Source organism: Phascolarctos cinereus, unplaced genomic scaffold (assembly GCF_003287225.1).
Source record: "Phascolarctos cinereus isolate Bilbo 61053 unplaced genomic scaffold, phaCin_HiC Scaffold_726;HRSCAF=1367, whole genome shotgun sequence".
Taxonomy (NCBI): domain Eukaryota; kingdom Metazoa; phylum Chordata; class Mammalia; order Diprotodontia; family Phascolarctidae; genus Phascolarctos; species Phascolarctos cinereus.
In genome coordinates this window covers 298,780,873-298,797,381 of record NW_027556098.1, presented here as the reverse complement: position 1 = coordinate 298,797,381, position 16,509 = coordinate 298,780,873, and the positions used below count along the sequence as shown (strand labels likewise).

At 39.9% G+C, this 16,509-nt stretch overlaps 2 protein-coding genes across 2 annotated transcripts in view; one reads left to right on the top strand and one right to left on the bottom strand.

The window, feature by feature from the left end:
• Positions 1-7,153: 7,153 nt before the first annotated feature.
• Positions 7,154-10,629, bottom strand: LOC144458194 (uncharacterized). The gene is made up of 2 exons (XM_078156840.1): positions 9,231-10,629; positions 7,154-8,965 (listed from the first exon to the last, which is right to left on the bottom strand). Exon 1 carries the CDS (start codon positions 10,627-10,629, stop codon positions 10,141-10,143), a length of 489 nt encoding a protein of 162 aa, XP_078012966.1. The 3' UTR covers positions 7,154-8,965; positions 9,231-10,140.
• Positions 10,628-16,509, top strand: part of GUCY1A2 (guanylate cyclase 1 soluble subunit alpha 2) — a 433,766-nt gene continuing 427,884 nt past the window's right edge. The window contains 1 exon segment of the mRNA XM_020996105.2: positions 10,628-10,921. Within this exon segment, the coding sequence (XP_020851764.1) occupies positions 10,628-10,921 (294 nt within the window).

Genomic DNA, 16,509 nt, shown 5'->3' with positions numbered 1-16,509 from the left:
AATATAGTCCCCTATAGTTATTTAAAAAAAGTCAAATGGAATGCTTGTGTACATTAAAAACAAACAAAGAACATGTTGGTAAGGTAATCCTCCAGTATAGGCAACACTGAAGGCTTCTCTCTGGTACCGTGCTCAGTTCTTAAGCATTACTACTTAAGAAGATTCTGAATAGAGCTATTAAGATGAAGAAAAGATTGTTAAATAATGACTATGAAGAAAAGCTAAAGGAGTTAGGATCATTTAGCCTGTAGAAGAGAAAGCTAAAGTTGGATGAGAAGTCATATACATTAATAGATTCATCATTTGTCATGGCAACTTACTGTGGCAATTTCTATTCCACTGTGTGCTGATGATGACAGTTTGTACTGAGTCCTAGAGGGTACCTACAGAACTGATTACAATGGTATGGAACAGCAGGGTGGGTTATTTATGGCTACACTTTACTAAATAATGCTAGTTCAATTTATTTTATAGAACAAAATAATTTTAGTGTATTTGAGGCAGTCAGGGTATAATGAATAGAGCATTGGGACTGGAGTCAAGAAGGGCTAAGTTCAAATCCAGCCTTGGATATGTACTAAGTGTGTCATATTTGGCAAGTCACTTTATCTCTGAATTACTGCTGATCTCAGTGCTTAGTACAATGCCTGACACATAGTAGGTGCTTAATAAAGGCCTGTTGACTTGAATTAACTTGACTTAGTGCTGGTATTATCTTGTGCTGTCATTTTTTTTTTATTCTTTGACTTGTATTCTCTTAATCCATTCTTTACCGTTGATCACACTGGGAGCAAAGGGGAAAGAGAGGAAGGAAGAAGAGAGAAGAATATAAAGAAATATGTGCTAGCCATCAACAACCAGGGCCAAAAGTTTCTTAGCATCATGAAGTGACTAATTGTGATACATAAATATAGTTGGCTATTACTATACCTTAAGATATGATGGCTATGAAGAATTCAGAGAAGCATATGAAGACTTACTTGAACTGATGCAGAATGAAGTAAGAAGAATCAGGAAAACAAAATATCCAATGGCTAGAAAAATAATATAAAGAAATGGTCAGCTAAGTGGTGCAATAGGTAAGAACACTGGGCCTGGAATCAGGAAGATCTAAATTCAAATTTCACTTCAGACACTTAATAGCTGTGGCTTTAAGCAAGAGGCTTCACCTGATCACCTCAATTTCCTCAATTGTAAAATGGGGACAATAACAGCACTTATCACCCAGGGTGATAAGGATCAAATGAAATAATAAATATTATTAAAGCTCTTAGCACATTGTAAATGCTATGCAAATGCTTATTCCCTTCCCATGTAGTGTATTACAAAGATTATAATAAAACCAGCAGTAACTAGGTTTGGCCCTGGAGAAGAATAAATAAAATTCACTTCTATTTAAAAAAGTCAGTCTCTCTCTCTCTCTCTCTCTCTCTCTCTCTCTCTCTCTCTCTTCTCTCTCTTTTCTCTCCTCCCTTCTCTTCCCCACTATTTAATTATATTAAAAGAACCAGAGGAAGGCTTCCAGTGCTGTAGTTATTATTGTTGAAGATCTTTGGGAAGGCAGGACAAAAACCACACTAGAAGGGAAGTTTAGGGAGGGGATGTTATTTTCACCAGTGGAGGGCATGCCCGTAGACTGGAATTTATCTAAGAATCTAGTAGAAAGAATGTTGGATTTGGATTTGGAGTCAGAGAACTTTGAATCTTTGCTCTGCCACTTACCACTACCTATGTGATCTTGGGTGAAGATTATTCTGGGGACTTTGACCTTGTGAATTTTGAGCAGTGAGGAGAGCAAACTGTTTGAGATCTGGGAGTCCAACAATTTACATTGGTGGATTTTGCATCTAGTGTAGTATTGATTCTTCAAGGAACAAGTAATTGAATGAATTTTGGGACCTATTTCCACAGTACCTGCTGCTACAGATTCATTTGGGAGCATTCCCACATTTGAATATGAACTTGGTGGGACCAAAGTTATGTAGAAATTGCACTAAACTTAAGCCCACTCTCCCAAGAGACCAAGGTCCAATAGGGGTTTCCTCAAAGTGTTGTGGGAAAATGTTTATACTTCTCTTCTTGTCATACCTTTAAGGCAAATATCCCTTTATAAAAGGGAATTGATGTTAATTTAATAAATGGAAGTAGAACATGAGTAGGGTGGCTAACAGCATGTGTGTGTGTGTGTGTGTGTGTGTGTGTGTGTGTGTGTGTGTGTGTGTGTGTACATACCCATAATGGGAGTTAGATCCCATCAGAAAAAAGATACCTCTATCCCCCAAAGGAAACCCTCTACCCCTGAGGGGGATATATAGCCAGCCTGGCCCTGAGACAATGAGCTCAGAAAGAGTTCTTGCTATAAGTAATACAGTAAATTTTAGATCAGACTTTCAGGTGAATTTTTTTATATTTTTTTCTGAATTATATGTACTTGTGAAAAAAAAAAAGAAAGAAAATACCTTTCCCTCCCTTTGTTGCAAAAGAGGGAACTTTTAGGAGTAGAATGAAATTAGGTCAAGTGCAACTTGGTTTTGCTAAACTTTATTTTCTTTTTCTTTTTTAATCTTTGTAACAAGGGAAAGCTTACTGGATAGTGAAGGAATATATTAAAAGACAAATGGCTTATAAAAACAAAAGGCGTGAAACAAAAACAAAGAAAAGAGAAAAAAAGGTCAGACTTTTCCTTTACTGTTGCTCCTACCTTTGCCTTTCTCCACACATATTCTTACTACAGTATTCCCCTAAGAAAGTGTCCTGATTTGAGGACAGAATACTTGGGTTCTAATATTGGCTCTGAAACTTATTATTTGTGTGCTTATGGGCAAGACAAAGCAATACACAGTTATTAAGAATTTACTATGTACTAGGCACTGTGTTAAGCACTGGGGATATAAATACAACCAAAAAGAAAGACAATCCCTACCCTCAAAGGCTTACTTCCTAATGGGGGAAAATGATACACGAAAAGGAAGTAAAGGGCATGGGTGAAGGTACTCTGATGTTGAAGTATGGAAAATCTTTTGACATTCAGGAGGAAAATGAACATTGGCTGGCCTGGGCCCTTTCCCAACATGGAGGCCCTCAGGAGAAACTCAACAATAGGAAAGAGGGAACAGTATGTGGGAAGAATGGGGCAGCTAGCAGGTAGAGAGCTGGACCTAGAGTCAGGAAGACTCATCTTCCTGAGTTTAAATCTGGCCTCAGATACTTACTAGCTGTGTGACCCTGGGCAAGTCACTTAACCCCATTTACCTCTGTTTTATCATCTGTAAAATAAGCAGGAGAAGGAAATGGCAAAGGACTCCAGTATCTTTGCCAAGAAAACCTCAGATGGGGATCATGAAGAATCATACATGATTTAACAACAAAAAGTACCTAAAAAGTACGAGGGAAGGATATTCCAAGGTGAGAAGTCTGCAGAGGAAGATGGATATTCCAGGGTTAGAAGGCCCCAGATGCTGAAGGAGGTTCTAGGGTATGACTACAACTCAGACATGGTTTTGAATTCTGAAAAGTAAGAAGCACAGCTGGGATAGAAATTCACTTCCTATGTATTGGCCTCAATTTCCTTATTTTTAAAATTAGAGTTGGAGTAGATAACCTACAAATTCCCTTCTAGATTTAAATCTAGGACCCTGTGATCCTCTAGAGGAAGGATTCTTAACCTAGGGTCCATGAGCTTAACATTTAAAAAACATTCTATATTTCAATATAATTGATTTTCCTTGTAATACTATGCATTTTATTTTATACATTTAAAATATTATTTTGAGAAAGGGCCATAGGCTGCCAAAGGGGTCCACGGCACAAAAAAGATTAAGAGCCTGCTCTCTGGAATCTATCTCCCATGAATGCCTACGGGTTTCCCATGACATAAAACTGGTTTCTTAACAGATAAAAGGTTCTTTCACAAAGAAGAGATCAGCACTGTCTATCTCCCTAAAGACAGAACAAGAAAACATGGTTCATGGAGTTTAGACAAAGCTTTAGATGGAATGGGAGGATGTATACTGAAATCAAATTTATTTTTAAGAGCACCTGAAGATGTGCTGCCTCCTTCTTTCTCTCATAATAGCATTGGAATTAAGTTCAATTTAAGCATGATTTCCTGGCAGTAAGTGTTGTCAATCATTGGATTACTGAGATTCTAGTATTACTGGTTACTGAGAGAGATTCTAGTATTTTTGTTATCTCATTAAAGCAGTATTGAAAATATTTGTCCAGGATAGTAGAAGAATAAATTAGCTGACCTTTCAGGCTTCTCTATTCTTCTGATCATAGAGTGACTCTGTGAGGATTATGTAGATGACATATCTTCTGTGTTTGCTATTTCTCTGTTATGTTTCTTTTCTTTTCATTAAAAATGTTAGGTGCAAGCATACATATATTACACATATACACATATGATTTATTAGTTAAAGAAGTTTAAATGTTTAGGTTTTACCTAGGGCCTCTGGGTTCTGAATAGTATGTTTAAGTTCCGCATAGGAAAGGCCCCTGTATTCAGGAAAAGAGGGGCAACTAGGTGATTCAGTAGTTAGAGTGCTTGGCCTGGAATCAGGAAAACCTGAGTTCAAATCTAATCTTAGACAATTATTAGCTGTGTGACCCATGTCAAGTCACCTAACCCTGTTTGCCTCAGTTTCCTCATCTGTAAAATGAGCTGGAGAAGGAAATGGCATTTTTTTTGACATTTCTCTGGCATTTTTGTCAAGAAACCCCAAATGGGGTCATGAAGAGTTGGGGATGACTGAAAAAAATGATGGAGCAACAACAAAATTCAGGAAGAGTAAGACTATTTTGTAGGGAGGGCTTAAGGTGGATTAAACTGAATGAAAAGCAGACTTGGCATAGAGGGCAGGTCTTTGGAGTCAGGGTTCAGGTGTTGCCTCTGAGGCATATACTGAGTGACCATTGGTAAGTTACTTAATCTCTAATTGCTCTAGGGAGCTTTCTTCTTAGGGAAATGTAAGCTGTAGAGTTGAACTACACCAGTGGAGGGAGTTTCTATACTAGGAGTTCCCAACAGAGATGAAGTCATATTTGGGATCCTCTCTTCCCACCCTCAAACACATGAAAAGATTGGACAAAAAACCTAGATGATTTCTTATATTTTGACTTAATTCTCTAAAAGGAGTTTATGGGAAATATGACTAAAAATTGCATGAGATGAGAAGACATGAATGGACTGAAATTTGTAACCCAGAGAGTACCCATGTTGGGGGGAGGGAAGGAGGGAAGGGAGTAAAGATTTGTTAAACACCTATGATATGCTAGGCACTATGCTAAGTGCTGTACAGATATTATCTCACAATAGCCCTGTGAGATAGGTGCTATTATGATTCCCATTTTACAGTTGAAAAAACCTGGGCAGTCAGAGATTAAATAACTTTTCCAGGGTCACACGGCTAGGAAGTGTCTGAGGTGGGTTTTGAACTTAGGTCTTCCTATCTACAGGCCCAGAACCCTATCTGCTGGACCATCTAGCTACCTTTTTTCCCCCAGTGGGATCAATTAATACTAAAGTATTAAAAATGAAGTAAGTAGGTTAAAAGCCATAGAAACATCCTTCAAGTTGGTGTCATATTTCATCTTTGTATCTTAAGGACCTAGTACAGTGCCTTGTATATGTTAAACACAGTGAAAATTTATAGAAATGAATTTGTATGCTCTGAAAGTAAGAGAAAATAAGTGTGCTGTCTCTCTCAGGTTCCTCTCTAACATGATCAAGATGGACAATGTTCACTTTGACATTAAAATAAAATCTTATTCATGCTTATTGACTCACAAGCCTTAATGAGATGTAAATTAGGGAATTCTGATTATAGTTACCCTCTTTGATAATATAAAGTGAATATTTGGTCAGGTGGTAAAAGATCACATGCAGGAAGTATGTATATGATAATATTTGCATTAGGTAGGGGTGAGGAAAACATATTGGCTGGAGATACAAGGAAGCTTACCCTAGATAAAAACCTGAGCAGTCAACATTTCTCCACAGGCAACTTCTTTAATGTTATCCTCACATTTCCTGTGAATTGTTAGATTTATATCAATTTTGGATATAAGTACATTTTTCCCATATACTGAAGTTGTGGAAGAGCTAAACTCTAGAGTCACCTATCCAAAGGTTAGGGGTTTTCTTAACAGGAACTTGGATAAAAGGAATTAGAAAAAAGCCAGAGGTTCTGGAATATAAAAATTTCTGGCTGACGACTAGTTGCAGTTTTTATTTAAAGCTGATTTAAAGAGGTCAATTTTCCTCATATGAAACAAGAGCCATCTTTCTCTCTTAGAGGAAGAATGGCCACCATTGTTCAACAAGGCAAGAAAGGATAGTTTACCTAGAGAATCTTTCCCAAATAAGGCAATGGTGGTATCTCAGGAAGAGCATTGAGTGGGGAGCCAAATATTCTGGGTTCCAATCCAGCCACTGCCACTACATAGCTGTGGAACTTTTGTCAGGTTGCTTAAACTTTCAAGCCTCAGTTTCTGCAGCTGTGAAGTGAGGGCTTCAATGTCTAAGTTCTAAGTTTTAAGTATATTTAGTATACTAGTATGTTAGTATATTAAGTTTTAAGTATATATTTAGATATTTAACAAGAGGCAGCCTGGCATAGTGAATAGAGAACTAGCCTTGGAGTCAGAAAGACCTGAATTTGAGTCTGGCCTCTTCACCATATTTGCTGTGTAACCCTGGACAAGTCACTTAAGCTTTCAGGCAACTAAGGCTATAAATTGCAGACATGGTGCAGACCTGGACCTGCTTTAATAAGGCAGTTTCTCATTGGCAGCTTTCTAGAGCAATCTAGCTAGAGATCTGATTTAATAAAGTAGATATTCACTAAGGCAGTAGGAGGATCAGTTCCAATTTTTCTATTTTTAGTGTCGGACCATGCTTTAAGAAACAGTTTTCTTTACCTTCTACTACAATAAACTCCAATAAATCCAGAACCTACTGAAGCAATGAATAAAAGTTTCTATTTGTGCAGCTTTAAGTGAGTTATTTAAATATGTAAGATGGGATATTCATCCAGGATATTCATTAACTCAGTCTTTTGACTTACTGATAAGGGTTTTTTTTTTTACTTGTTTCTGGTGCTTTGACTCCTTTTCCCATTTTTACATAAAACAAGAAATTTTAACACAAGCGGTGAGTTTTTGAAAAGTCTCTATCAAGTGCTACTTCACATTCTTCCCTCAATTAGTATCTTTTAAACTTTATACATCAATAGTAATAGACAAGAAAGCAGCAGGAGCTATATTTCTCCCACAGTTCTCCATATATTTATAATTAAAAATTCTGCAAACTTTTCTGCAGGTAAAGTATAATAGCTACATTCCTATAATAGCTATAAAGTATAACAGCAATGGACAATAATTTGACTTTATCCCCTTACACGTTTTTTGATTCAACTGGTTTGTGCATGTCCACACACATGTCTCATTCACAGGTTCAGAGTTTTTGTTGGTAACAAACTTAGCCTAAAGAGAAAGACTAGCTACTTGGACCTCATGCAACCTATTAGAAACAAGTTATATTCATGACATTCCACTTAGTGATTTTGACTTTGAGAAAAGCACTAAGATGATTAATTAAAGAGCCCCAGTTTTCATTTTAACCATAAGGTCAATAACCATTGTCATGCTGGATCATTTGTGTCCAAAAATAATTCACTGAATAAATGTGGAAGGCACAGCCTTTCTATGTGAGTGTAAGATAACATGACAATTGAAGTTCATCACTCAGAATAAAAAAGGCAATTAAGGGCTCCAGGCGGCTGTGTTCCAGATGATATGGCACAGCAAGGAAATTCAACAGTTTCCTAAAGTTGGTGTTATACTCTCTAGTGAGGTTTTTGTTTTTTTCAAGGCAGCTATTTACAAGTGTTCAGCAAGGACAAAACCTGCAAACTTTTTTTATTTGTATTAATACCTGTTCTAACCATAGAAAAATATAGTTTATGCATGGTTTCCATTGGAAATAGTATGAAATTAAATGAAGGGAAAGTATGTAGCAGTGCCATAATTTAATTCAATTCTATTTTTAGATTTGAAAAGGGAGCGCTTAGGAAAATTATTTCCATACTTTTAGCTCAAGACAACAGCATATCAGAGAGCAGCTGAGGTGTCATGAAAGGAACAAGAATAAGGCAACCCAGGCTGGAGTCCTTGTTTTGCCATTTGCTGACTGTGTAGCCTTGGAGAAGTCACTTAACATCCTTAAACCCCAGGTTTCCTGTCCATAATATGGAAATAATAATACTTGCATTACTTAACAGACAGAGTAAACAGGCGGCCAAATAAGATGTATGCAAACACATTGCAAGTTCCAAAAAAGCCATATATGAATCTGAGTCATTATTAGCTAAATCAGGCAAATAACGATGTTTGCCAGACATGGTAAAGTAAACTTCTTTTTAATCCATAATGCTTATCTCTGGGCCTGCTGGTGAGTCTTTCTTCTCCTTGCTGCTTCTAGGACAGTTGCTCCAGCTGCTGCACTCCTACAGGGAGGACACTCACTTGGAGTGGTGAACACTTTTCTTCACAGTTACCAGGATCAAGGTCAGAGTAGGTCGATGTTTTTCAGGGAGAAAGGGAAAGCACCATTGGGCAGGTGCTTAATGACCTGCTTGTTAGCAGTGACAGGATTTCGAGTGAAGTGGGTGCACAACAAAGTGAGAAGTGATCAGTTAAACAGCAGTGAAGATGTTATCTTTCTGTGTTGCATTTACAATCAGCAAAGAGATTTTACTCATGAAGCAAAAAGAGGTGAGTGACCAGAGAACTTCACCTTCCTGGCCTCTCTCTCCCTGCCCCCACCTAGGTGTCTGTGAACGCTGTGGAGCTATGTTAGAGCTTTTCTCACTCACCAGGGAAATCTGCCGCAGGTAGAAAATGGAGCTGTCCAGCACTTGTTCAGGCCTGGGAGTCCCTGTAACTCAGCTACAGGGCTCTTTTCCTAAAGAAAGAATCTCGTTACCCACCCAAGTTTAAGGCCCCAGTTTTGGCTCCATACTTACCGGGCTCTTCCTCCAGCAGGATGAAGTACTGACTGGAGAACAGTCTAGTCCCTGGCACAGGTTCTTGCCGGGAGTTGGGCCAACGTGTTTGTTCCCTTCTCCCTTCCCCTGGGGTTTTCCAATTTTAGGGGCGGCAGGTGACTACTGGGAATGTGGAGGTATCTTAAACTGAATAACAGCTCTTCCTTCTGCTTCTGCACTCACCTGTTAAGTGTGGCAGGAAGACTGGAGAAAGGGCAAAGGTCTACTCAAATGTCCATTCACTTCTCAATGAATCTTGTCGCCATCCAACTTTAATCTCACACTAAATACTCCTCGTCTTGCCCCAAGTGAAGTGTTTTCCAAGTCTTTTCAGTTCCTCTCACTCAATCCAAGGGAGATCATCCCATGGGGCTTTCTTTCTGACGTCTCGAAATGGGGGGAAGGTTGTGTCAGAGGTTTGCTACAGTGACTTTCCACCTATCTCCGTTCTACATTCTCCCCCGCCTCCCCCATTACTTCTTTCCATGCCCTTTCCAGGAGTTAACTCTACTCCAGGCAACAGCCTCCCCATAACTGGGAATCCAGGCATCTGGGAATGGTTGAGTCAAGAGAAAACTGGGTGTGGGGTCGTTTTATATCCCATTCATCTTGAGCTCTGCACCCCGCCCCCTCGTATCCCCTATTCCAGCCTATCCAGCTGGGAGGGGAAAGGAGGAAAGCAGAGTTAAGCACCGGGGGGTTAGGGGGGAGTGTCCTCATTGCTTCTGAAATGTGGCGACAAGCTAGGGAAAGACTCCAAATGAGTCTGATGGAGACACGTGATACCGGTGGAAGGAGGGGGGAGAGAGAATAAGGGAGGGATGGGGGTGGGGAATGGAGGAGGAGGAGATGATAAAAAGAGAAGGAAGGGGGAGAGTAAGAAGAGAGAAGGGAGGAGAAAGAAGGAAAAAACGGAGGGGAGACAGAAAAAAAGGGAGACAGAGGGGTAGCAGAAGCGTCTCCTTTCAAAATCACAAGGTCCCCCAACCTCCTCCCGCCCCTTCTCTCTCACACACGCACGCATACACAGGAGCGCGCGCAATACACACACACACACACACACACACACACACACACACACACACTCTCACACTCACACACTCACATACATACACTCACCCACCGCCCGCCCGCCCCCCTCCCCGAGAGCGCAGCGCAGCCGGGTAGAAGATGCGCTGAGGCTAGAGGCAGCAGCGGCCGTGGTGGCGGCAGCGGGAGCCGCGGCGGAGGCGGGAGCGGGAGCGGGAGCAGCAGGAAAACCCAGCTCCGGCAGCCGCCGCCACAGCCAGAGCCGAGGTACTACTGAGCTACCAGAAGGGGGAAGGTGGCCAGGACGCCTGAAGTTCCCGCCATGAGCAGCCGATTCGTGGGGCTCCGCGGCCCCAGGAGTTCCTACCCGTCTGAGCCCGCTGGTAGCTCCGCGCGGCCGCGGCACATCTAGTTCTGCCAGCCCGGCTCCCGGTTCCCGGCGCCACCCGGCGCCTCCGCCGCCGCCACTGCCACTGCCGCCGCTGCCGCGCTCTCGACACGCTTCTGCACAGCGCCTTGACCATCGCCGCAGAGGCAGCGGCAGTAGCAGCATGTCTCGGAGGAAGATTTCTTCCGAGTCCTTCAGCTCCTTGGGATCGGACTATCTAGAGACCAGCCCAGAGGAGGAGAGCGAATGTCCCCTGTCTAAGCTCTGCTGGAACGGCAGCCGGAGCCCTCCCGGCCCTCAGGAGCCCGATGCAGTTGCTACCGCCACGGCTGCCACGGGCACTGCCACCGCTACGGCCACTGCCACAGCGACCGCAGGGGCTAGGCGTGCACAGCGCCGGAGACGGGTCAACCTGGATTCTCTGGGCGAAAGCATCAGCCGCCTGACGGCGCCCACGGTGAGCGCCTGGCAGCAGAAGGTTGGGGGGCGGGGGAAAAGGGAGGGAGTTGGGCACAGGGAAGTGGGGAAAGTTGGCTGTGGCGGGGGTCAGAGAAGGGATGAAGCTCAATGGGACAAGCTTGGCCACTGGAGGGGGCAGTAGGACCTTTCACCCTGACGCACTTCTTTGGTCACCTTTGCATCGCTCTTCATCCCTCCCAATTTAACAGCTCTTAATTTTGAAAAGATGGGGTGATACGGATTCAGGGAACATGATAATTGTCTTCTTGTCTCTCATTAGGCTCTTGGGCTATGTCTTTGCATCCCTTTTGAGATCTGTCACCTCAAGAGTTTGGTGCCCCTGTTCTCCACCTTCTGCCACATCTCTGACATTCCAGAGCATCCTCTGTTTTATCACCCCCCCCTTAACTTTCTGAGCTTTTCCTTAACTACTTCCTTCATCCAAGCCTTCATTCTCCCTCCATTACTCACTTAATTTCCCTACTGTTAAACATTCCTTTGTTAACATTCCCATTGTTAAACATTGCTCTCCTGGAAATCTTTTTACTACTCTTTACCATCCTATTTTACCACATAGACTACCTTCTGTTTTCTGAATCTCACACCTATATTTCAGGTTGCCTTATTTCCCCAGATTGTCACTAACCTCCCACCAAAATTACTTTTAAGAGTTGGCACTTGTCCTGGAAACCCCTTATTAACCTATCCATATCTCTGCCCACCTTCCCAGTTCTTATCCAGTTGGAGACTCAGTGATGCATCTTTCTCACTCCTTGGTCCCATTTCTGGTTCATTCCCCAAATCTTCTGATTCATTTTATGTCTTTTCCTTATTCGTTCCACTTCCATTCCTTTCATTCTCTTATGACTTTCCCCCCATGTCTCCCTGGATATGTCCTATATCTCCCTATTTTCAGATTCCTCTTTCATCTCAAATTTACATCAGATCCCCCTGGTCCTTGAAATTCTTAAAAAATCAATTCAACACTTATTAAGAGTCTTCTTTCTTGGTCGGGGCCCTTTTCTTTCCGAGTTTACTACCCCTTATCCATACTTTCTCATAGGGAGATACTCTAGATCATTGTCTGGATAACAATACCTCCTGAGCTGTATAGTTTCTCCTACTGTGTCCACTCTTAAAAAACCCACTCTGATGCAGCTAGACTGTGTGAGAGAGAAAAACAGAGAGAATGGGGGGGGGAGAGAGAGATCACCACTCTGTTTCCTTGAGCCCCTTGAATGCTCTATTCAGTCTCTCCTCTTTTTCTCCCTAATAATTGGCTCATTGTTATGTTGGCCTTGATCACAGACCAGGCTTCTGACTCAAAGAACTTCTCCCTGCTGCCCAAGTACATGCAGTTGCTTTAGAAGGCTCCTGAGTGTCCATAAGAAACCTGAAAACAACTTGGCTGCATTTAAGACTCCCTTCGGAAGGATGGGTAGCTCTGGGATTTGGATATCTGGTCTGGTGCAGTGGAATATTGGGGTATCAGGGTTTCATATATCGTCTAGATTGGACAGGAGTCCAGGCTTCTGGGAATTCATTATGGAAATCTAAGCAGTGGGAAATAATGAAGAACTATTAGAAACTTTTGTTTCAAATCTATGAAAATGCCTCTCCCCCCTTTTCCTGTTTTTTTCCTTTTTCTCTTAATTGAAGTCACTTCTACTTCAGAATGGAAAGCTTAGGCATAAAATCTAAGCAAGGTTATTTTCTCCTCCAGAATGTGTTGAATGAAGTAAGTGTACTCTTCTCAAATGGGAACATCAGCTTGGTAGTGCACAGCCTTGGGGGGCGATGTTATGTCACAAATCACAAAGTGGATGCCCTGAGAAAAGAGAAAAAAGTGTAAGATACACGTATAGCAACATGTACTTCTGTGATTTATGCTAGTACAAGGAGGGGGACAAGAGCAGCATTTGTTTCCTTTATACACTCTTCATAGAAGAGGTTTTAAATTTCCACAAAAGAAATAGATTTTTGATACAGTGATTTTGCTGTCATTTTGATTAAGATGAATGTCTGGCTTTGTTCGAAAGCATTTTGCCTCTCCACAGTCATCCCAGATTGCTTAGGAAGCAGGAATTTACAAAAGACTCAAAAGTAAGCCAAGGCACTCTTACCTAAAACCACTTAAACAACTTCTTTGAGGTGTGGAGAAATCAAATATTTAACACATGAATAAGAACCAATGGGAACCTTTAGAATTCATGAGTGAATGGCATTCATTGATGTCGATATAAATATATGTACCAAATAGGAAATCTTTAGTATCAGAATGTTTCTAAAATACAGGTTTTTATGTGTGATTATTTCATTTGTGATTTAGTTTTGTTTTGTATTAACAGATGTTTAGCAGCCATTTAAAGTCTAGTTTGGAACATTAAGGCCTTTTGAGTAATGGCCTAATCAGTACTAGTTGGCCAAAGGTGTCCCTGTCAGAGCCATTAAAGCACAGTCACTGAATGCATTAGTTGTGAAGTTGCTTTGGTTTTGCTACTCACTCTCCCCCATTCCCCTCAATTTCTTATTGCTCTGCAAGCTGGAATGCATTGTGCCAAAAAGTTCCATTGAAAATATTAATGAGAAAAAGCATACAACAATTTCATTTACCGACTCAGACAGAAAACAACCTCTCTGAATACACCTGAGAGGCTAACAGAAATCCTAGGCATTTCTCTCTTTGTGCAATTGAGTATTCCAATGCTGCTGAATAATATTGATAGCCACCTCACTTTTAGTTTTGGATTTACACTAGGGACTGATGTGGTGGCACTTTTGGCAGTCTTTCATAGTATATTTTAGGACAATCGGTGGTAGGCTCGGGTAAACTATTTTCTTCCTCTAAAGGATCCATACTGAAGAAAGCAAGTAGGTAAAAGGACAAGAGTTTAATTAGGAGATACGATAATTGAAAGCGGTTAATATTAGTGGATGATTCAGCAACATTTTATTTTTATTCCCAGGAGAGAATCTTGTAGATTTTTCACGAAAGATATTTTAGTGGCTTAGATTTTCATGGCACTTTTCAGTACACCAAGTATTTTCTCATTCTTCATTTCCTTGCCCTTTTGAGGTAGATAGGTCAGGTGTTGTTATCTTCAGTTTATAGAAGAGAAAACTGAACTGACCACGATCAGTTTGTTATTACTAATATGCACCACGGTGTAGTGGAAAGAACACAGGGCTTGCAGGCAGGAAGACAGTGACAATTCCTGTCTTTCATTTATTAGCTGTGTGATCAGGGAATTCACCAATCCTCTCCAAATCTCAGTCTCTTCATCTATTAAATGGAGGCAATATTATCTGTAGTCTCTAACTCACAGGATCTTTGTGAGGCTCATGTATAATATCCTAGGTGTAGTGCTTTAGAAGTGTTAGTCATTGTTATTTAATTAACTAGAGAAACATTCAACGTCAGCACTTTTCACTTATTTTTGTAATATGATCTTAGCTGTTAGAATTATTAAAGGGGTGATCATAAATATAACATTTCCACAAGTAAAATGACCAACAGAATATATGTTCTACAGTGGGCAATGGGTCAGTAGGATCATCTTCATAGATGATGGATAGCATAATTTTGAAAGTTTTAACTCTTTTAAAAAAGATTGCCATATTGGTGTGCTAACTGATACATTCTCTATCTCATCTAGGAAATAAGTAGGCAGGTATATCATCCTCATTTTGTAGAGAAGGAAATTGAGGCACTGTGGAGTTAAATGATTCTTCCAAGGTTACACAGCTAGCTCATGATGGGTTCAGGTCTTCCAACTCCTAGTCTTACACCATACTATCTTCCACTAAAATAATACTATCTCAGTTATTTCAATACCTCCAAGATTTTGACTATTTTATTTTAAGGGAAACTCCCTTGAGGGAGAGCATGAAAAGACAGGTGGCACAGTGGACTGGGTGCTGGACCTGGAGTCAGAAAGACTTCAGTTCAAGTGCAGCCTCAGACACTTACTAGCTGTGTAACCCTGGGCAAAGCATTTAAGCTCTGTCTGCCTCAGTTTCCTCATTTGTAAAATAAGAATAATAGCACCTACCTTCCATGGCTATAGTGAGAATAAAATGAGAAAATATTTGTAAAATACCTTGCAAATCTTAAAGCAATATGTAAATGCTAGTGATGGTGATGATGATGATGATGATTGTGGTGGTGGTGATGATGAAAAATCCTATAGTTATACAAGTAACCTGTTCTTTATTTATCATGATTCCATGGGGCACAGCTATTATCATCACCATCTTTGTCATCATCATTCCCATAAAAAATCCTACAGGGCTGAATTAAAAAATGAAAACTGAATTAGAAGTTATTTAATTTAAAATAATTTAATGCTTGAGAACACATATGGAGAAACAGCTGGGCTTTTCACATCTAGAGTGAATTTAGTAACTCATTTATTCTTGAATTTTTTTCTTACAACTTGAGGAACTTAGAACATTGGCATTAGACATCAGTTTTAGGTTTGTCCTACAGGGTCAGCTGGCTACTGAGAGATGTTTCATGAGATCAGAAAAGGTTTATTAGGCATTCCTTGCAAGAGAAGAACTAATAGCGTTTTGGGTACAATACTGCCTAAAGCAGAAGGATTTGGGAAGCATCAGAGAGGAGATCTGCAGAAATAGAAGGATCATAATAGGATGACTGCCAGGTTGATCAGGTAAAGATGTTGAGAGACAAAACCCATAGAGAACATTCAAGAAGGAGAGATGAAAGGGAATTAGTATTCAAGGGGCAAAAGGGTCCAGTATTTAGGAAAGGCAAGTTGCATTTCTTCAAGTCAAAAATGGAAAGAGAGAATAAATAAGGAGGAGGAATAAATAAAATCATATTTAGCCTCTTCTAATACTAAATATGAATAGATGAATGCCACCTAGAAAAGTAATATAACAAGCATAGAAGTAAGGAAAAACTAATTAAAAAAACACAAACGTATTAGCTTATTTTAATGTATATTTAAAGTAAGTCTAGCTTGCTTTTTATTATTTTGAATGTGAAATTTGACAAATAATTAGACAACAGGATTATTACAGTTAGAAAATTTAGATGAGATTTATTTTGGTAGATTGTAGGTTTTTAGCTCTGTACATATTAAAAAATATGTTTCTAATGTATACATACATACATATATATATCAGCCTATAATCACTTGCCACATTGATCCTAAAAGTTATTGAGTTCTATTAATTTCCATCATATTTGAACATCTTGAAACCATCTATCTCTTTTGATGTTTTTGAAAATTTGCTTATTTAGTTATCTATTTGTTATAAATGTTTACAGAATGTGTTAAAACAATCAATACCTATATACTGTATGTACACATATATACATAAACATGTCTATGTATACATATATACCTATATATGAATACATGCAAGACATAGATATGCAGAAATATACCACGTTTTAGGTGGCATTGTGTTGGAATCAATTAAACAAATGAATAATTAAGCAACTTTTTAGTATACTATCTATCGCTGTGATTTTTAAAAGGTTCAGATTCAAGTATTTCCATCAAGTTACTGAAAGATAAATAGGCTTATAAAATAATTTCCACATTTCCTTTCTTA